This window comes from Hesperophylax consimilis, chromosome 1 (genome assembly GCF_061612785.1).
Source record: "Hesperophylax consimilis isolate HC1 chromosome 1, BYU_Hcon_1.0, whole genome shotgun sequence".
In the NCBI taxonomy this organism is placed as follows: domain Eukaryota; kingdom Metazoa; phylum Arthropoda; class Insecta; order Trichoptera; family Limnephilidae; genus Hesperophylax; species Hesperophylax consimilis.
Genome location: NC_142836.1, coordinates 994,423 through 1,015,963, shown reverse-complemented (window position 1 = coordinate 1,015,963; position 21,541 = coordinate 994,423). Strand labels below are relative to the sequence as shown.

Sequence of the window (21,541 nt, the reverse complement as noted above, 5' to 3'; positions counted from 1 at the left end):
CGGTGTCCGTCGGTCCGTCCGACTGTGACTATATAATATATTGCAATGCATACATATAAGAATAATCCAAGTATCGAAGGATGGTTGTCGGTTAGTTGGTTGGTTGGGGGTATTGTTAGCTAGTTGTGTTGTTGGCCTATTGCTGTCTCTGTTGCCGTGTCTCTGGACTGAATGAATGTACCTATTGTGCGGGCAGTGCAAGGGCGGCCGTACCAGTGCCTGCAGTGCCCCGCCGCCTTCACGTGCAAGCCGTACCTGGAGATCCACATGCGCACCCACACGGGGGAGAAGCCCTACCAGTGCCAGCTCTGCCTGAAGCGCTTCGCACAAAAGTCAACCCTCAACATCCACAAGCGCATCCACACGGGTACGCAAACAAAACACTTCCCTTACAGCAGGCAGACCCTGATTGTCCAGAAAGACGGCAAACAGACACTCTCAATCAATCAAACAAACAAACAAACTATCCATCCCGAACCAACACCGTATTTGGATTATTCTTTGTATACTTTCTATCAACCTAGATCGGTCCGCGTAAATAACTGTAATTTGCCGTCTTTCTTGATGATCATTTTTATTAAATTAGTACTCTTAGTTGTATAGAATCCTCACAGTGACAATTATTTTTTTTTTCAATGATTGTCTAAATATCAATTCTTTCTATTATTTGTGTAGCTTCCTTTCTTTTATTTGTGACAGATTTAAAAAGTACATACTTAGAATTTTTGCTCTCAGTTGTAATGAAAAGGCAGCCACCATTTCAACCAAACTAATGAATTTTGTGTGCTTTAGGAGAACGTCCCTACGCTTGTGATATTTGCCAGAAACGGTTTGCTGTGAAGAGTTACGTAACAGCGCACAGGTAAATATAATTAAACACGTTATTTCACCCATTCCAATATAAAAATATTACATTTTTTAATTACACAATTGATATCTCTTAAACAACATACAGTAGAACCTCGTTAATTCGAAATCCAGCGGACATCAAAAATCAAATTTCGAATTAACGAATTCCCACGTAATTCGAAATTTTATGAAAAAAAAAAAAAAAAAAAAACGCCGAAAATCGATTTTCTCGGCCGCCTCTTCAAATCCGGGTGGTATTTTAGTTGTAAATTCGTATTAATACCAATTTTTTTCTTTATTTTCGCGGTCGATTACCGTAGCGGCCGGCCCTTTAAATTCAGATATTCGCAATAAATTCGTAAAAATGCTATATATTTACGCGTAAATCGAGATTTTGCTGCCGATTTCGGTCGCGGCCTACCCTTTAAATTGAAATATTCGTAAAAATACGATATATTTCCGCGTAAATCGAGATTTCGCGGTAATTTTCCGTCGCGGCCGGCCCTTTATTTCAAATATCTGAATTTGAATTCGTAAAAATACGATATATTTCCGCGTAAAACGAGGATTCGCGGCCGTATTCCGTCGCGGCCGGCCCTTCAAATTCAGATATTCGAAATAAATTCATAAAAATGCTATATATTTACGCGTAAATCGAGATTTCGCTGCCGATTTCGGTCGCGGCCTCCCCTTTAAATTGAGATATTCGTAAAAATACGATATATTTCCGCGTAAATCGAGATTTCGCGGTAATTTTCTGTCGCGGCCGGCCCTTTATTTCAAATATCTGAATTTGAATTCGTAAAAATACGATATATTCCCGCCTAAAACGAGATTTCGCGGCGGTATTCCGTCGCGGCCGGCTCTTCAAATTCAGATATTCGAAATAAATTCGTAAAAATATGATATATTTCCGCGTAAATCGAATTTTGTCGGCAGTTTTTCGTCGCGGCCGGCCTTTTAAGTTCAGATATTTGAAGTAAATTCGTAAAAATATGTCATATTTCGGCATGGATCGAAATTTTTCGGCCGATTTCCGTCACGCCGTATTTTTTCAACGCGGATATTCGAAGTAAAGTTAGTAAAAATACGATATATTTCCGCGTAAATTGAAATTTCGCGGCGGATTTCCGTCGCGGTGATGAAATACGATATATTTACGCGTAAATCGAAATTACGCAGCCGAGTTTCGTCGCGGCCGACCCTTTAAATGCAGATATTTGGCGTAAACTCGTAAAAATACGACATATATCCGCGTAAAATGTATTTTCTCGGCCCTTTAAACTCGGATATTCGAAATAAATTTGAAAAAATACGACATTCCAGTGTAAATCGATTCAGATTTACAAAATAATAATACTAATTAGGACGATGTATAACCACGTAAAAATACATTTTTCGGCGTTTTACCGCCACGGCTGACTTTTAGATTCAGATTTACGAAATATTATGATTTATTTTCGCAAAAATCAAATTTTTTCGAATTACACGAACAAATTTTCGTGCGCGGACAAAAATAAATTTCGAATTACGAATTAACGAATTTCGAATTAAAAAAAAATTTGTATGAAAAAATTTTTCAGCGGAAATTTTTTTTTCGAAAATTTCGAATTACGCGTTTTTTCGAATTATCGGGGTTCGAATTAACGGGGTTCTACTGTACATAACAAAATATTTACACTTGGTACATAACATAGTAGACACTACCAATACCATGCTACAAAAGCATTCAACAGTCTAACACTTGAAAATAAAATTGAGGAAAACAAAAATAAATTCAAACACAAAATTACAAAATGGATGAAAGAACAAAAAAGATAATAGGTATTACCAAAATTTCATAGCATAAAAAAAAAAACCTACACGTAACACGCAAAACCAATATAAAACACACATCATTCACAAACACACAAGATTATATTTTAAATGTATTATGTATATTATATTTTTATAAATAACAAATATGGAATGGAGGTGCATATATTTCGAATGTTCAATTATTTAACCAGGTGGTCCCACGTGGCGGAGAAACCCCTGACCTGCGACCGCTGCACCATGACCTTCACATCCAAGTCGCAGTTTGCGCTGCACATCCGCACGCACTCGGCGGGCCAGTGCTACGAATGCAGCGTCTGCGGCCGCACCTTCGTTAGAGACAGCTATCTCATCCGGTAAGTCTTACCTGACGTGACTGTTGCATGTAGTGCCACCACTCTATACTGGCACTAGGCACTACTAACAGTATGTTTAGAGTTTAGATGTGTAATGATATCCGTATGTCTTGCTTGCAGGCACCACAACCGCGTGCACCGGGAGAACCACAGCAACCTCTCGGCCAACAGCATCGCCACCATCAACAGTGTGGCCACCAACACAAACACATCCAGTGCCTTCGACTCGCCTGGTGTTTGTGACTTGAGGTTGGTATTACACAGGGGCGGTTCTTCCCTTAGGTCAATGGGTGCTTGACCTCCCAAAATTATAAGACAATAATAATAAATTATGTTCATTAAAACAACTGGTCTTATTCATTTGAAATGTACCGCGAAATAGCGGAGCTGCGAACAGCGGCGGCGAGTGACAAGCAGAGACATCTGTTTTATCTAATAGAAGCTTTCATTCACAAGTCCACACGATTCGTTGGATCAATTCAAAGAATGTCCCGACTTTGGCATCTTCTGTCTATGCGTGCCATAGAATAAACGAGATGGTGCTATGTCTTTCGTCTAAGTAAAAATTAGGTACCGAAGAAAGCTTAGGTCATTGCCGTGATGGAGATAGCACGATGAATATTACATGTTTTAAAGAGATAGTGACATAAACCTATGTCGCTTTTTCATTTTACACGCTTGTGGAACAATGGTTGTTTTTCAACTACAGTTCGGGAAGGGTTTGGAATAAATCTTTATGTTGTTATCGATGTAGAATAAAGTTGAATAACGAGCGCCCGTGAGGTGATATCTCACAAATGCGGCGCTATATAAATTGTCCAATAAATAAATAAATGAAACAAAACAAAAAACGTAAAAGATCATTGTCAAATAAATTTAAATGGAATTGATAAATGTCGCATCATTTCGCACCACGGAACCACCATACTCTTAGCTTCACACTGAGTATATTGATATAGATAATAATATATGGGTACACAAATTGATATAGATAATAATATATGGGCATTTTTCACAATATCAAATAAAAGTTAGTCATACATTTATTTCAAATGACCTACCACGCCTGGATCCCTAGAGTCGCCTCTGGTATTACATATAATTCTACTTTTGTGAATTACATCCATGTGATGTTTTTGCCGCGTAGTGTTTTGTTCACAAGAACATATTACACGGGGGCCGGAAACTCGTAGTATAGGGACACTGGTAAATCTACATAATGTTTGGAGTCCATTTTGTGGTATAATTTTTTCATTTTCCAGTAATTCGAGTCCAAAGTTAGAATTTTTAGGTCAAATATGAGAAAAATTGTTGCCAAGGGGTGAATATCAGCTGTTAATACATTATATTTTAAAATGTGTCGAAGCATAGACCCAGTTAAAAGATTTTTTTCCAACAAACATCTTTCTAAAGGTCTACCAAAGTAGACTATGGATCAGATATAACAACCACTGTTAACAGCAAACATCTTTCTAAAGGTCTACCAAAGTAGACTATGGATCAGATATAACAACCACTGTTAACAACAAACATCTTTCTAAAGGTCTACCAAAGTAGACTATGGATCAGATATAACAACCACTGTTAACAACAAACATCTTTCTAAAGGTCTACCAAAGTAGACTATGGATCAGATATAACAACCACTGTTAACAACAAACATCTTTCTAAAGGTCTACCAAAGTAGACTATGGATCAGATATAACAACCACTGTTAACAACAAACATCTTTCTATAGGTCTACCAAAGTAGACTATGGATCAGATATAACAACCACTGTTAACAACAAATATTTTTCTAAAAGTCCACCGACGAGATTATGATAATCTTAATATTAGAAGTCACGAGAGAAAAAAGGGTTTCTAAAATTTAATTTGTGCCAGTAAAAATATTATTTTATATGGCAGAGCAAAATCACAAATATAGGTTTTATGCTCCAGAGAATTTGATTCAGCAAGTACATGTTGTGTTGTTTTCAGCTTTGTGCCTCTGGTGAACCGATACGTGTCCAGCATGGGTGGCATGACGTCGCAGGGCACGCAGGTGTCGCTGCAGGACACGCTGTCTAAGGCACACCCGCTGTCGCCCTCCTCCATCGGCTCGCCGCCCCCGCCCCACACACCCACGCCCATCCCCATGCAGGCGCACACGCCGCAGCCGCAGCCTCAGCCCATGCAGGCGCACACCCCCCAGCCCCACCCCATGCAGGCGCACACGCCGCAGCCGCACCCCATGCAGGCGCACACACCCATTCCCATGCAGGCGCACACCCCCATCGCCCTACAGCAGCAGTAACCAACCATACTGCGTACCCATTCAGGTGATTATTGAGTGAGGTTTTGATTTATGAAACAAGAGAAAATTAGAAACATACTTTATTGGACGCGATGACATATCAATTTGATGCATTATTGTTTCAGGTAAATTGCAACTCGGGAACGGACTGCTAGGAAGTGCCGACGTCTTCAGCAAATGCATTTGTGATCGGGGAGTTTAAAGACAATCAAGGCCTGTGTTTGTTGGACTTTTCTCGAGTTGATTAATTATGTTTTTACATATATGTAACAGTAACAGTATATGCGATGACTTGCGGGTGCAAGTTGTGGATCTGTGAGAAGAATATATAAACACCATTTATATTTAAGGAGTTACTTTCTGGAATAATAATGAGCATAATGAGTTTGTTGAATATGATATTCAATGATATAAGAAAGTTTTATGTGGAAGAACTAACAGAATATTTTATTTATACATTATATACACGCAGAATGAGAATATGTATGTTATTATTTTTCATATTGTTTGTAATCATTTATTAACGTAGGTGTAGGTTACCTAAGTCAAGTTGTATACTATACTATACTGTACTGTATGTGGAGAGGGTCATAAAATACTAAACACTTTAGGCGCATCAAATGGACAGCACAAAGGTTTACTAGTTTATTGCTATTTATAAGTAGTTGTAGGTTTATTCTTTGATATGGATCCTTTAATCTGATTTCTTTTGATGTATTTAGTTACATAGAAATTTAACTTTTGATAAAAAGCCTTGTAATTTTACTAGGGGGCAGTCTTCCAAGTTCATAGCTCCTTAAGTGTGTTGTTTTACGTGTTTGTCCGTAATGTGATATTCCATATCCATTTGAGTGCAAATTCTAACTTTATTGAACTTGCAAATAACATATTTTTACTAAATTTTAGGACATTGAAAGAAAGGCTAAAGCAATTTTAATCCGCCTTTTCCCATCCTTTCGGCCTTCACATAAAAATAATAAAGAATGCGAATCATATTTTGTTAACGCTACCATGTAGGCTTTTGATATTATATTCCTAGAAGGTAGAGTTACTAAGAGATGTATGTTACTTGTGTGTCCATATGCTGCGTCCTTGTTGGAAAGGTGTGCCGCCAAACTGACGGTCAAGCTGTCAGTGCAATGGTCGCTGCCAGTGCCAAGTGTCGGTATGTGTCGGTGTGTTGTGATGGATCTCAGGGAGCTTGTTGCGGGCGGTGTAGGCGGACGGTGCGCGACCATCGGGTCAGTTTGGAGTAGACCTTTTACTGTGATCAGTGTATTTCTATGTGCTAGGACAATGAATGTTTTATATGAGAATGCTTTATCGACTGACGAGAGAAAGGAAGAGAAAGAAAATATAAAGCCTATTTTTACAAGTGATTGATGCGAGCCAAAATATAATTTTTGTAACTTTTGGCTGAGGCAAAGTGAATTAGATAGTAATATCCCAAACAACTATTAGAGTTAAGAGAGAAACATAAAAAGCATACGACACCAACAACACTGGGTTAATGACGATGACACGTACTTACTTATTTAATAAATATTACACACTTAACTTACTGGCTTGTGGGAGGTCTCCCCGCAGCGCTAATCCACAACTAACGCTAACTAACGGGAGCGGTGTCCACCTTCTCTTTACACACGTACATACATACATTATATTATTATGTTGACGGCTCTGTTTTGAATTTGCAAGTTCTGTTGTTGGCTTTTTGTTTGAACAAGGCTTTAGGAAGCCGTCGCTAAACATAGTGTGATATTCATGTAGTCTTCTAAAACATTTTATACCTTTATTATGTTGAAATTATCCATCGTGCCATTATTTTGTTTGTAATGCAGCTTGTAAACCTACAGCACTTACCATTTTTGGTATCCATTTTTTGTGGAACTTTCAATAAATATTTAGTTTGTTGTAGATATATTTTTTTAATATACTAAGACATAATATGTTTATACATGTATTTTTAGAACTGTCAGTGTGGTAGTAAAAAAATTTAGGAAAAAAAAATTACTATCGAAACTCTGTTTAGTCGGAAGCTAAACGTAATATTATACACAATGAATCATCTTCATGGTCGGTTAGTCGGCTGGTCAGCTGGCCAGATGGTCAGTTGGCAAGCCGATTGCCCGTACTCACAAGCCGGTTCATATTAAAGTTGAGTAATTTTATACATTTACGAAGAAGAGCAAGAGCATTCTTTCTGTTGAATTGATCTGATAGGTTACTGTTTGTTATGGTTCATTGGTTGGGTTGGTTGGTTAACAGCTCCGCTTGTTCAGTCAGGTCCAAGGCTTGCTAGAACTTGCTAGCGGAAACAGACATATCTGGGACTAGAGTCCACTAATCATCCTTCACGTTTAGAAACTGAGTTACTAGTCCAGGCGGTATGAACACCATCTTAAAACGTACTTTATATTCAATTACATTTTTATATTATTGTTATTACGTAGATGCAAAGTTATTATAAAAATAATCATTTTATATTTAGTTTTTAGTATTTTTACCTTAAAACTGCTTTGCTACAGAGATGATTCAAATCGCTTTAATATCTTTATTTTTGTCAGTAAACAAACAAATGCCGTTTGAGATGTAAATAAATGCACACTAGCTTACGATTTATACAACAAACACTACTATGTTATTCTTCAGGTTATATTTCCAATAGAAAGGAATTGGTTTTAGTTGGATTCATCAGCCCCGCTCTCGCTCAGTGTATATGCATAGTACATACTTCATTTGGGAACAACAGACTTATAAATACATGGTGCGCTTTGCAGCCGGGGCTGAATTTAATCAAATATTATTGTGTAGTCCAGTTTAGACTTATTGCTTTATTGTGATTTAAATTTATATACGCAATAGTTTCAGTAAATCATAGAAGTATAAACATACATACATATATTATAGAAAACTAACAAAATAACATTTAATTTACTATAAAATTAACACAGTGTAGCGATTTCTAAAGAAGTACAGAGTTTTTAATTTCTTGGAGGTATTCTTAAAAATGTGACCACTAAAAGTTTACAGTCCAACCTGACCTACGGGCGTATCGGATCCTCACTGCCACTTCCGCAGGTCAGGCGGGTTGTTGAATTAATCCAAATTATTATTATATAAATAACCTATCAAAATATAAAGTAACAACATTGATTCTTATAGAAGTTGCCATGTAGTGGTCAAAATAAATGTGCCATATGGCTATGAACTTTAATGTATTTTATTTCTTATTTATACAAACCAATTTCAGCAACGTGAGCCAATCAATAAACCACAAAGATGAAAACTACTGGGGGTAAAGGTGTTAGTCATCATCCAAATTGATAGACTTGCCCTAACATCAAATCTGGGTGTCATTTCAACGAGCTGTCGTAAGTTGACCGCCCAAGAGAGCACATTTAAATAACGTGAGCCAATCAATAAACCACAAAGATGAAAACTACTGGGGGTAAAGGTGTTAGTCATAGACATCCAAATTGATAGACTTGCCCTAACATCAAATCTGGGTGTCATTTCAACGAGCTGTCGTAAGTTGACCGCCCAAGAGAGCACATTTAAATAACGTGAGCCAATCAATAAACCACAAAGATGAAAACTACTGGGGGTAAAGGTGTTAGTCATCATCCAAATTGATAGACTTGCCCTAACATCAAATCTGGGTGTCATTTCAACGAGCTGTCGTAAGTTGACCGCCCAAGAGAGCACATTTAAATAACGTGAGCCAATCAATAAACCACAAAGATGAAAACTACTGGGGGTAAAGGTGTTAGTCATAGACATCCAAATTGATAGACTTGCCCTAACATCAAATCTGGGTGTCATTTCAACGAGCTGTCGTAAGTTGACCGCCCAAGAGAGCACATTTAAATAACGTGAGCCAATCAATAAACCACAAAGATGAAAACTACTGGGGGTAAAGGTGTTAGTCATAGACATCCAAATTGATAGACTTGCCCTAACATCAAATCTGGGTGTCATTTCAACGAGCTGTCGTAAGTTGACCGCCCAAGAGAGCACATTTAAATAACGTGAGCCAATCAATAAACCACAAAGATGAAAACTACTGGGGGTAAAGGTGTTAGTCATAGACATCCAAATTGATAGACTTGCCCTAACATCAAATCTGGGTGTCATTTCAACGAGCTGTCGTAAGTTGACCGCCCAAGAGAGCTCATTTAAATAACGTGAGCCAATCAATAAACCACAAAGATGAAAACTACTGGGGGTAAAGGTGTTAGTCATAGACATCCAAATTGATAGACTTGCCCTAACATCAAATCTGGGTGTCATTTCAACGAGCTGTCGTAAGTTGACCGCCCAAGAGAGCTCATTTAAATAACGTGAGCCAATCAATAAACCACAAAGATGAAAACTACTGGGGGTAAAGGTGTTAGTCATAGACATCCAAATTGATAGACTTGCCCTAACATCAAATCTGGGTGTCATTTCAACGAGCTGTCGTAAGTTGACCGCCCAAGAGAGCTCATTTAAATAACGTGAGCCAATCAATAAACCACAAAGATGAAAACTACTGGGGGTAAAGGTGTTAGTCATAGACATCCAAATTGATAGACTTGCCCTAACATCAAATCTGGGTGTCATTTCAACGAGCTGTCGTAAGTTGACCGCCCAAGAGAGCACATTTAAATAACGTGAGCCAATCAATAAACCACAAAGATGAAAACTACTGGGGTAAAGGTGTTAGTCATAGACATCCAAATTGATAGACTTGCCCTAACATCAAATCTGGGTGTCATTTCAACGAGCTGTCGTAAGTTGACCGCCCAAGAGAGCTCATTTAAATAACGTGAGCCAATCAATAAACCACAAAGATGAAAACTACTGGGGGTAAAGGTGTTAGTCATAGACATCCAAATTGATAGACTTGCCCTAACATCAAATCTGGGTGTCATTTCAACGAGCTGTCGTAAGTTGACCGCCCAAGAGAGCACATTTAAATAACGTGAGCCAATCAATAAACCACAAAGATGAAAACTACTGGGGTAAAGGTGTTAGTCATAGACATCCAAATTGATAGACTTGTCCTAATATCAAATCTGGGTGTCATTTCAACGAGCTGTCGTAAGTTGACCGCCCAAGAGCCCACATTTAAATAACCGGACCCTGCGAACCAAACAGCTTGGCTTAGTGGCGCTAAAAATGAGCGAGGTTGGTAAATTGTAACACATTTGTAAAAGTGTCTTAACTAAATATTCAATTTTGGAAACAAGCCTGAAGTTTTGTTTACCCGATTTGGGGTTTGCTGTCAAGTTTTTTACATAGCCACCAATTTGCACTCTATTGTAAAAAGGATTCGTGGGCAGATTTTATTTTCTAGGACTAAATAGTGACTATTACAATGCTAGTTGTCAGATTCATTTATTGATAAGTCACGGAAAGGCAGACGGTCACTCTGCCTCCCCACTCTACGCGCCCTTAGTTTGTTCCCCTTTACTCGATTGACTGGTCTGCCACGGAGGCGGTCACTACTGCGGTGGTTTCACGTGCTTGCTAATCGGGGAGAGAAATGTTATTTTTGGTATCTCGGCTGCGGGTATATGACCTCTCAGTAAATGTTGTAAATCAGAATGTTGTTTGCGGAGTTGTATTACTTCATCGTTAAGTTTTTGTCTCTCTGGAAAACGTAAAAATTAAAATTTTCATAATTTTACCAAAATAAATTAAAACATCCATATTTGTGTAATGGGATTGGCCCCATAAACATCATTGTTTTCCATACCTTGCAAAACTGGAAGATATTTATTGAGGCCGAATAACAAGCCGTCCCAGAGCTTTTCTTTCTGTGGAGAAAACACCTCCTTGTACTTGCTCCAGAACATAACTACGTCTTCAGTTTTCAAACTGCGAGATATGGCTGTGTCCAGCTTGGATAGCACGGGCCTGAGAATTAAATAATATACAATGTTAGAAACCCTTAAACCAATTTTCAGATGATCGGTATAAATAACAATAGGACGGTTGGTCGCGCAATGTGTACCTTTTAGCAGCTGTATCGGCAGCTACCACACTGGCGATGAATTCTTGCAAAGCGTTCAGGACATGAACGGAGGAAACCTTCAGGTCGTGACCAAATTTGCAAGTCACTGGCATCCGGCTGTGCAAGTCCGTTTCGGATGTGCCAATCACAAATTCCATCCCTGCCAGGGCTCCAGCCCCCACCTCTGGAAATTAAATATATCCATTATTAATACACATATTAGTGACTTTTAGGAATTTCATTCAATAAGAGAAACATACGGTGGGTTTAGAAAGACACTCTTTACCACTGAGAACATTGTCCAATCAAGATATTAGTTTGCTATACTTACACCTCACTGAACAGTGTAAACACAGGAGAACTATATCGCTACCTGGTTGAGCAGCATTGTGAGGCAGGGATTAAGGTAGGGGCTTTAGGAAGGGATTTATTAATGTGGTTCTTGAAGAGGCCCGAGTTATATGAAGGAGTAAAAACATTTGCAGGTAGCTCATTCCACATATGAGATGATATACACAAAAATGATTGGAAGAAATGATTTTCTCATATGCCACCATCAAATGAGAATGGGTGTTCCAATTGTGTTTGTCGAGTTTCAATTACGTGCACAGGGGATCAAAGCTGCTAGCTCCTTAGAGCAGGCTTTATTGAAATACCTGTAGATCAGACTCAGCATGCCTACATTGCGCCTGTGCATTAGAGATGGCAATCGGTCTGTTAACAATGAATTGACAATCGGACAGACCGTCTTTCTTCAAATCATTGTTATATTAAATTACATACATAAAAACAGAAGTGTTTACCAAATAATAATACATACCTTGATTGGCGCTACAGTCTTTGAATATTTGTTCCACTTCTTTTACCAAAAGCTGCTCTGATTTTGTTATCTTCAATTCCATTCTTGAAGCAGCTTTTCTGAAAACAAGAATTAAATTACTTCATTCTGAATAATTTTGTCAGGCGGGTATAAAATACATAATATTCATAAGAATGTTCTTACGGAGCAGTTTCTGGATTTTTTCTGGGTAATTTATCAACAGATTGGTCACCCTGGGATTTTCCAGAAATATTTTCTTCAGGAAATTCTCCCTGACATTTTTTACGTATATTTTGATCTGTCTGGTCACCTTGAAATATTTTTGTAAAGTAAATGCATTGGTTAAAAGAAAGTAACTTGAACGGAATCTGACGGGTTACTAACGAACTGCCTCCTTTACTTGTCACTCTTTGAAAATGATAATTTGCCAACATGTTCTTTTCAGCATACTACTTACATCTACTTAAAACAGACTCCATAATGTAATAGCAATATCCCACGCATTTGACTTTTGAGGTTGCAGGTTCAATCACACAAAAATATTAATATTGACATTATTTTCACATGTTCGCGCCAGTCTGGGAGTTATGGTTTTGATTTTTAAGTTTGAAGGAACTTAACCAGGATTTTAAGTCAAACAACGTTATCTACAAAAAACATACAAATAATTCTAGGTCCAAGTCAAATAATGCCATCTACAAATAAATCATACCCCTACTTATTATTGGTATGTCTTTTGTAGATAAAGTTGTTTGACTTTAAGTCCTCAAATTATTGGAAAGATATTTTTTGTAGGTATTTGTTATAACCGTAAATGTTTGAAAAATTAGGTAAAAGCCCTAGAATAATAGCATGTTTTTTAATAGATCACATTATTTGACTTTAAGACCTGGAATTATTTGCATGTTTTTTTGTAGATAATGTTGTTTGACCTTAAGCACTCTTTATATGAATGACTTTACATCTGTTGTAAGGAGCATTGGTGCGTAGTAAACAGGAGTGAAAATATAATGTTACCTTGCTGTTCTTCTGTAACTGACCCAATCTCAGAATCCTGTTGACTGCCAGCATCAGCGTTCTCTTTGACTATCTGAAAAGTTCACATTTCATGTTCAGAGTATATGTGTTTGATGGACTTAAATACCTTGGGAGTGGATTTTAAAACATACCACTTCTTGTAAAGCCGGAATCTTATTTTTTTTGTCCTTTCCTTTACCATCATTGTCATCACAGACAGGACAATAGGCATATTTGGAAAAATATGTGCACAGCATAAGGACATCTTCCTCGTGTAGAATTTCCAAAGCCTACAATCAATATGAAAACACCGGTTTTATGCCTTTCTTTCCAAATTTCAAAATAAATTTAATTTTAGTAAAGGCCTAAAGGTCAACATTTTCAGCATTTTTACAAAACCACTATGTATGTGCATAATATTTACTTACAGTAAAGACGTTATCCATTTTGCATATTAAAACTGGTCCATCCTCATACTTCTGCAGAAGTGGCCACAGCCTTTCTTCAATCAGAAAGCCGGAGCTATCAGCCACCAAGTTCAGTATATGGCCTACCTGAAGTTTATTTATTTATTAACACCCTTTTTTGGGGCTTTTACTTTTTACTTCTTTTTTTAAATGATTTAGTTAATTCATAATCAATTATTATTAGACATTCATTAAGGACGGGTTGTTTCGGAGAATCTGAACAATTCATCAAATTTCAACGTTCATTTTCAAGTTCTGTGAAAGATTTTTTCAAGTTCTGTTTTTATTTCAGTTTTGTCAAGCAACTAGCCTACAATGATATAAAAACAGAACTTGGATAAGTCTTTCATAGAACCTGAAAATGAACGTTGAAATTTGATGAATTGTTCAGATTCTCCGAAACAACCCGTCCTAACAGTATATTGTTTACCAGTTTGTTCCTTGATTCATTGTAGGCCTTATTTTCTGAAGAAGTGTTGGTTATATCGGAAGCAGCATCTAATGATGCACAACTGTAGGAATCTAAAAATATAACATTTTTAAACTTTAAAACTGAAATTAGGTAAAAAAAAATTGATTTCTGATGTTTACCGGTAACTTTTTAATCTACCAATGTTTTGTATTTTTTCCATGGCTGTTTGATGAGATGGGAGATCTGATTGTTTCAGTATTTTAAATTTGATTGCAGGCGATTCGATCCCGAGGATTTTTTCATTTATTATTTTGTCAGTGTCAATTATTTGTTCAATCAATTGGTTTGCCGTTTCTCTGTTCATTCTCCAGAGCTGTTGATATTTTCTCTCATTGACCTTAAAACAAAGATGAATATAAAAGTAACTACATATGTACTAGTATTGTATTGGTTTTATATAAAATGAATTTGTGTTACGCCGGCAAAGTGTTCCGCTTTAACTTGGAGATCGAGCATGACGTCATGAAGGCGACAGATCTCTTTGGTCGCTTTAGCCTCTTCTGCTGCTCCGTCTCTCTGAGCATCTTTGATCTTCTTTTTAAGACCGTTGATGACATCCTGCATCTTATTCAGTTTCCTCTTCTGTTGAGATCTGACAAATACATTTTCTTCCTCCCTCCTTTTCAAAACCTGTTGCAAAGTAAAATCCTTATTATTTTCTTGCAAAAAGATGATGAGGTTAAATTCACCGAGGAGATGGAATCTAATATTGTAGGTGGTACTTGCCTGAAAGTTGTAGTCTATTTTTTCGCTATTAATAATGCAAGTAGCTTTCAATTGCTGCAGCTCCTGCTGAAGGGTTTGAATTTCTCTCTCCAGTTGGATCTTAGCTCCTCTATATTTCTCTCTGTGTTCCAAGGTCAAAGTATCCATTCGCCTTTCAAAATCACCAATCTGTAAAAGACTCCATCCAATTAGTGAACTTCTGAAGAGAGATTGACTGTAAATTCAGTCCATTGTTCCATTCCAATAATGTTTAATGAAATGCGATGAAATTGTCCAGAAAGATTGTTAATTACCTGTTCCATTTTTTGATGAATATTGGTCATTTCTTCTTTATCCCTTTTCTTGTACAAAGCTTCCCAACGCTTGCGGTTGTACTCGATTGTGAGGGCTCGCTCCATTTCTATGGCGCTTTCAATAAGATTGAGTTGAGACTCGTACGCATTTCTCATCAGCACTACTTGGGCGTCAATGCGTTCGCTGAGTTCTTTGATGTCCTTTAACTGTGGAACCACAAATAAATACATAACTAGGCAGCCTATTGAAGAACATGAAAAGTAAAGGGTTTTATATCTGCTACAAAGTTTGGATATGAACGGACCTGTTTCTGTAAATCTCTGTAAAATGTTTCATCCACAAGTTTCATTTCGTCTTTGAGGTTGCTAATGAGTACATTTTTCTGTTCTATCAAATCATTGCACCGTTCTTTCTGTTTCATGATCTCCTCGTTTATTTCAATAGGATCATTCAGCTCCAAGATGGGATTCCAATTTTTTGATATAATTTGGAATTTTTCTTCGGCCAACTTCGCTTCCTCCTCCAGTTTTGCCAAAGTTTCTGGAATTTACAACGATAATTCAATAAATTGTGGTTATCTAGTATTAAGTATTGTCAATATCAAAAGTAGGTTAATTATTTCTTAATCGGCAAAGTAAAATGCACTGTCTTTTAGCAAAGTGCTACTTGCGCTACTAAAACTAAAAGTTTTTTCGTGGTTTAGCAACAGACTGAATAATTTCAATGGATTTATAAAAGATGTTTCCTGTTTTCCACGCGATTGGATTCACAAATAATAAATATGTACTTTGATTGTAAAAACGTCCCTCTACTCTGGGATGCAGATTCTGACCATTTGCTAATGTCCTTCACATATTCTACTCTATTTATACTCTGTTACTAGTTACATGGTTATCTCTGTGAGTGTAACATAATATATTGACCTTTATTCTTGAAGGCCTCTGCGAACCTCCGCTGCACCTCGCGGGCATCACTGGCCACGCGCACATTGGTGACGGCCTCCTCCCCGTCAGCTTGAAGATGCTCCAGCAGGGCTGCACTGGCCACCGCCTGGCGCTCCACGGGGCCCGTCGCCTCCTCCTCCCCCACATCTGTAGGGCCTGATGCTCTGGAATGGAATATTGTTCAATTCTAAAATCTTCATATTATAATATATATTGGACAAAATTACTCTTCCAAGAGTGTTTACTCATTACCATTACCATTCATTCATTTTATTATAGAGTGTTTAATCATTGGTAGATTAGTTCTGCTTTTTGAAATAATTAAAGATATCAGCCCATATGGATAGGAAGTACAATATTTGTGCCAAACTCATCTATTATTTCCATGACAGGAAGTACAACATTTGTGCCAAACCAATCTATTGTTTCCATGACAGGAAGTAGAACATTTGTCCCAAACCCATGTATTATTTCCATGACAGGAAGTACAATATTTGTGCCAAACTCATCTATTAGTTCCATGACAGGAAGTACAATATTTGTGCCAAACCCATCTATTATTTCCATGACAGGAAATACAACATTTGTCTCAAACCCATCTATTATTTCCATGAAGGAAGTACAACATTTGTACAACATCCATCTATTATTTCCATGACAGGAAGTACAACACATGTGCCAAACCCATCTATTATTTCAATGGCAGGAAGTACAAAATTTGTCCCAAATCCATCTATTATTTTTATGAAGGAAGTACAACATTTGTGCCAAACCATCTATTATTTCCATGACAGGAAGTACAGTATTTGTGCCAAACCCATCTATTATTATCCATTTCCCTTACGACAGCCGCAAAGCTATCTTTGTTGGTTTCAACAAATAATATCGAAATTAATGTTGGGTATTTTGTTTAGTCATTGATTGCGCATAATATGTAGTAAACTATTCTAACGGCAAGACAATTTTAAAGTTATTTCCACACTATTGTTTTATAATTTCTAGGGAAAAAAGGAAAAGTAAAATAGCAGGACATGGTAGTTTCCTAATTCTCACTGTTTCCTAATTTCCTAATTCTAACTCTCACATAACATATCTTTATTTCTCTCTCACCCTATCAATAAAATAATTAATGTATTATGTTGGTTGCTTGGATACCTTTTGAGAGCATTTTGTCGTCTTTGAATTCGCAATCCTCGGGCTGCTATCCTTTCTTGAGGGATATTAGACGTGGTTTGTGGCTCAGTTGGATCCAAAATTCTCTCATCATCATCATCATCCATTTTTCTTTTAAATTTCCTATTCAAATGTGTTTAAAACCACGGCGGTAAAATTAATATAAATTTCGGAACGCGGTTGCCAACGTAAACAAATATGATGTCTTAAAAAAGTGTAGCAAGTATAACAAAATCTTAATCGAACTGAAAACAAAAAAGAATTCAGTGGAGTGGTTTATTTATGCTCAGTGGTGGAGTGAGTGGTTTATTTATGGTCGTAGAGCAAAGCCCTAGCAAGGCCGAAGTCATGGGTTCAATTCCTAAACTCGACCGGATCTTTTTCTGTCAAATGTTCGTTTGAGAGTCGCTAATATTGTTTTCAATAAATAAATATTGCAATTTGATGTTTTACTTATTTAGTTATCCCAAAAAAATTAAAACAATTTTCTCCGTGATGAATGGTTAAATGTATCCACTGTCACGCTATTTTCACAAGCATTTTCTTTCGTTCTCGTTTTTTTTATGAATAGTGCCTTTTACTTACACGCTATCAACTTCTTTACTGGCTGCAAAACGTTTGAAATAATAGCCTTCAAAGTTAGTAACCAAAATGTTTCGCAGTCTGGCCACACTTGCGGTCCTTTTTTGATTCGTCGGGCATCATGGCGGTGTGTTATTTTGATTACTAGTTTTTAAATCTTCAAATATCTTAATAATCTTTGCTTATATTAATCAGTGCTTCACGAATTACAAATAAAAAATGATTCAGTTACTTGATTTGATTATTAAAAGTTTCCGAAGTTATTAATCTATTTCCTAATATGTGACCGAAAATAACACGTTCCAAATGTCACTCTTGGGATAACAGCCATCGACACAAAAAATATTTAGATAAATTAAGTTTATGTTACGGAGCTGGTAAATATAATAGCCTGTAATAACAATGTCGTTCATTATTTTCAGCCGGCCGTAGCACCTGTGAAAACTGTGAAGAAAGCGAAGGAGGGGAAAGTTATTAAAGATAACACCAAAAATGTTATGAGAAATCTGCACATCCGCAAACTATGCTTGAATATTTGCGTTGGTGAATCTGGTGATAGATTGACCCGTGCCGCCAAGGTTAGTTCAGTGATTTGCAATTGTTTATATATATATATTTTTTACTTAACCTAAAATGTCAAGTGAATTTCCACACTCGCCTCATAATGGCAAAAAATAAATAAAAATAGCACTTGGTTTCAGCTTGATTACTATAAGAAACGGTAAATATTTACCTACGACTACCGTTTTTACTACTACAAAAAATTGCCCCTTTAATAACGCCTGCTCGCGTCCCCTTTAGAGTTATATCCCAGTTTTCAAGTAGTTTGTGGGCTACGCTAGGTTTGTATAGACTGGTTTGTGATTTAATTCTACCTAATCCAACCTAACCTAACATGTACGGAATATTTTCTCAAACGGTAGTCGTAGGTAAATAATTACCTAAGAAACTACTATTTGTGTTGGGGGAGATGGTAAAAGATCATTTTTTTTCTAAGAGTTAAAGGAAATGGGCATAAATTATTAAAAGATCAAAACTAACAACCTATAAACCTATATGTGCATGTTCACAACTCACCCGACTTGAATAGTTATTTCCATTAGTTGTAATCAAGTGTAATTTTTTTAAATTGTTTGCAGGATTCTTGCACTTTACCCCTATTTCTTGCAGCATCTTCAGTTTGTGCTGAATGCTATTCAATTTAGTGTGTTTGGATATACTTCATGTGCTTGAAGTAATTGCTACAGATTTCATGTTAATATTAGTGTTTGTCCTGTTCTTATACACATTTGTAAAAAAACTAACAATGTTCAATTCACAAAAAGTGTTTATAATGTGTGCATATCTTTTGTTCAAGAAAATTCTGTCTTCTGAGAATTTCCTTAGTCAACGATGTGCTAGATAAAAATCTCTTTGCAACTTCCACCCATCTCTGACTGGCTCGGTGGATTACTAAAAATGAAAAACAAACCATTTTAATTAATTAATTAATTTAACCTTGGAGAATGCTGTAATTCGTGCCAATTGATATAGATATTTGTTAAATGGGTGTTGTGATCTTCCAGGTGTTGGAACAGCTCACCGGCCAACAGCCCGTGTTCTCCAAGGCCCGCTACACCGTGCGTTCCTTCGGTATCCGTAGGAATGAAAAGATCGCCGTCCACTGCACGGTCCGAGGTGTCAAAGCCGAAGAAATCCTCGAGAGGGGACTTAAGGTAAGTCATATTTCTGGATGCTGATAAGAGTTTGTCACTTTTTGCTTTACACTGCTGGATAACTGGGGTTTGTTAAGGGTTCTGACACGGTCAAACGGTTTGACGACGAGCACGTAATCTTTTCTGTTTGCTCAAGCAGCTTGATGCACATGGTCAAACAAAGTGAATTTTGTGTTACTGAAACGAAATATAACCTAGATAAAGCATTCTTAACTCTAGCTTTGAGTTTGAATAAAAATAAACGAATTAGGTGCCATGAACAGTACAAGTTAAGATACCACTTTACTCGTGCTTGATCTCAAGCCGGTCACGAACACGGTCCAACCGCATGTCAAGCAAAAATATAAAATCGCATCAAGCTTGGGCAAGCATGTCGTAGATTGTATGACTGAAGCATCAAGTAAAAATTGTAAACAATCAAACATGCTTGTTTTCAAGTCGCTTGGCTGTGTCAGAACCTCTTTAGGGTGACCCACATTTCGCTCAATTACCGTGATGATAATTCTCCCCTCTTTTGGTGCATTCAATTCATACCGACAGTTATACTTCCTTATCCATTTTCTCTTGTAAGTAAAAATCTTTAATCATTTACCACAAATATCTGAGTTTGAAATCAGCAAAAGGGCACTGTGGACATTTTGTAATGTTTTCTTAGTCATCTTGTAGACATGTTATTGCGTATGTATGACATAACCATTTTGCAGTAGCTAATCAGTAATAATTATATTACAATTTAGAGCATTCGTTCCAATGAACAGTTTTTTTGAATTTAATCAATAAATTATATAAAATAATGAGGTAATTCTTCTAACTGATGTTGATTCATTAATATGAAGTGAAATAATACCTCTGCATATGTTACCATTAATGTATATCCTGTCTCACGTGAGGATATCCGTTGCTAAAATATGCTAGATGAATAATCTCTTTGCAACATCCGCCCATCTCTGCCTGGCTCGGTAGATTACTTATAAGAGATACATGATATTCCCGCTAACTGATGACTGTTTTCCCTGTGATGTGGTGTCTGATGAAGTTGTTTCTGATGAAGTTGTTTCTGATGAAGTTGTTTCTGTCCCCCAGGTAAAGGAATACGAGTTGGTGCGAGGCAACTTCTCCGACACCGGCAACTTTGGCTTTGGTATCCAGGAACACATTGACTTGGGAATCAAGTACGACCCTTCCATTGGTATCTACGGGTTAGATTTCTACGTTGTTCTGGGACGCCCCGGTAATTATTATTCCTTTAATAGTTTGCATTAAGTTCTGAATAAGATCCTCCACAACATGCTTAAAATCTAACTGCATAATTAGTAATGGACATAATCAAAATTTAACTTAAATACTTCTTTCCATTAGTAATTAAGTTGAAATCATTGTGTATTATATTTTTTTTTTTGGCTGAATGCCATTTACTTGTCTCTAGTGTGTTTGAACATACTTCTTCATGTGTTTGAAGTAATTGCTACAGAATTCATGTTAATATTTTTTTTTAAAGTCGGATGCGGTTTACTTACGTTACTTACTTACGTTTACTTACTTACATTTGTAAAAAAACTAACAATGTTCAATTCACAAAAAGTGTTTATAAAGTGTGCATATCTTTTGTTCAAGAAAATTCTGTCTTCTGAGAATTTCCTTAGTCAACGATGTGCTAGATAAAAATCTCTTTGCAACTTCCACCCATCTCTGACTGGCTCGGTGGATTACTAAAAATGAGAAACAGATTTATTTATAAAGATGGTCTTGTCTTTAACATTCTGTGTAGATACATGTGTTGTATCCACTATAATCCTCGCCCTCTAATAGATGTAATAAAGGCTAATGGTGTATGTTGGTTGTGTTGCAACAGGATTCAACGTGGCTCACAGGAAGCGCAAGCGTGGAAAGGTTGGATTCCCTCATCGCCTGACTAAAGAGGACGCCATGAAGTGGTTCCAGCAGAAGTATGACGGAATCATTCATAACAAGAAGTGATTTATTTTAATAACAATAAAACTATTCTAAAATCCAAC

The 21,541-nt window shown here is 36.9% G+C and overlaps 3 protein-coding genes across 7 annotated transcripts in view; 2 read left to right on the top strand and 1 right to left on the bottom strand.

Annotated features, from left to right (window-relative positions):
* The window catches only part of LOC149426093 (uncharacterized), a 30,378-nt gene extending 21,852 nt beyond the window's left edge, over positions 1 to 8,526 (top strand). For 4 of the 5 annotated variants that reach the window (XM_089636308.1, XM_089636173.1, XM_089636019.1 and 1 more), the window contains 6 exons: positions 197 to 367; positions 793 to 862; positions 2,859 to 3,020; positions 3,141 to 3,269; positions 5,000 to 5,340; positions 5,441 to 8,526. In XM_089636308.1, coding sequence (XP_089492434.1) covers positions 197 to 367; positions 793 to 862; positions 2,859 to 3,020; positions 3,141 to 3,269; positions 5,000 to 5,315 — 848 coding nt within the window. In that variant the 3' untranslated portion in view covers positions 5,316 to 5,340; positions 5,441 to 8,526. The remainder of the gene's footprint in view (positions 1 to 196; positions 368 to 792; positions 863 to 2,858; positions 3,021 to 3,140; positions 3,270 to 4,999; positions 5,341 to 5,440) is intronic. The other variant, XM_089636095.1, reaches the window with a different exon arrangement.
* A 2,278-nt stretch (positions 8,527 to 10,804) lies between these two features.
* Positions 10,805 to 17,354, bottom strand: LOC149426092 (dynein regulatory complex protein 1-like). Its single transcript, XM_089635238.1, has 14 exons — positions 17,212 to 17,354; positions 16,036 to 16,220; positions 15,417 to 15,652; positions 15,112 to 15,318; positions 14,819 to 14,986; positions 14,510 to 14,722; positions 14,231 to 14,429; positions 14,051 to 14,142; positions 13,582 to 13,707; positions 13,306 to 13,443; positions 13,154 to 13,226; positions 11,317 to 11,500; positions 11,059 to 11,252; positions 10,805 to 10,953 (listed from the first exon to the last, which is right to left on the bottom strand). Exons 1-14 carry the CDS (start codon positions 17,334 to 17,336, stop codon positions 10,805 to 10,807), a joined length of 2,289 nt encoding a protein of 762 aa, XP_089491364.1. The 5' UTR covers positions 17,337 to 17,354.
* A 482-nt stretch (positions 17,355 to 17,836) lies between these two features.
* RpL11 (ribosomal protein L11) lies at positions 17,837 to 21,540 on the top strand. Its single transcript, XM_089635961.1, has 5 exons — positions 17,837 to 17,938; positions 18,234 to 18,389; positions 19,377 to 19,526; positions 20,610 to 20,757; positions 21,379 to 21,540. Exons 1-5 carry the CDS (start codon positions 17,933 to 17,935, stop codon positions 21,501 to 21,503), a joined length of 585 nt encoding a protein of 194 aa, XP_089492087.1. The 5' UTR covers positions 17,837 to 17,932; the 3' UTR covers positions 21,504 to 21,540.
* The last annotated feature ends 1 nt before the right edge of the window (position 21,541 follows it).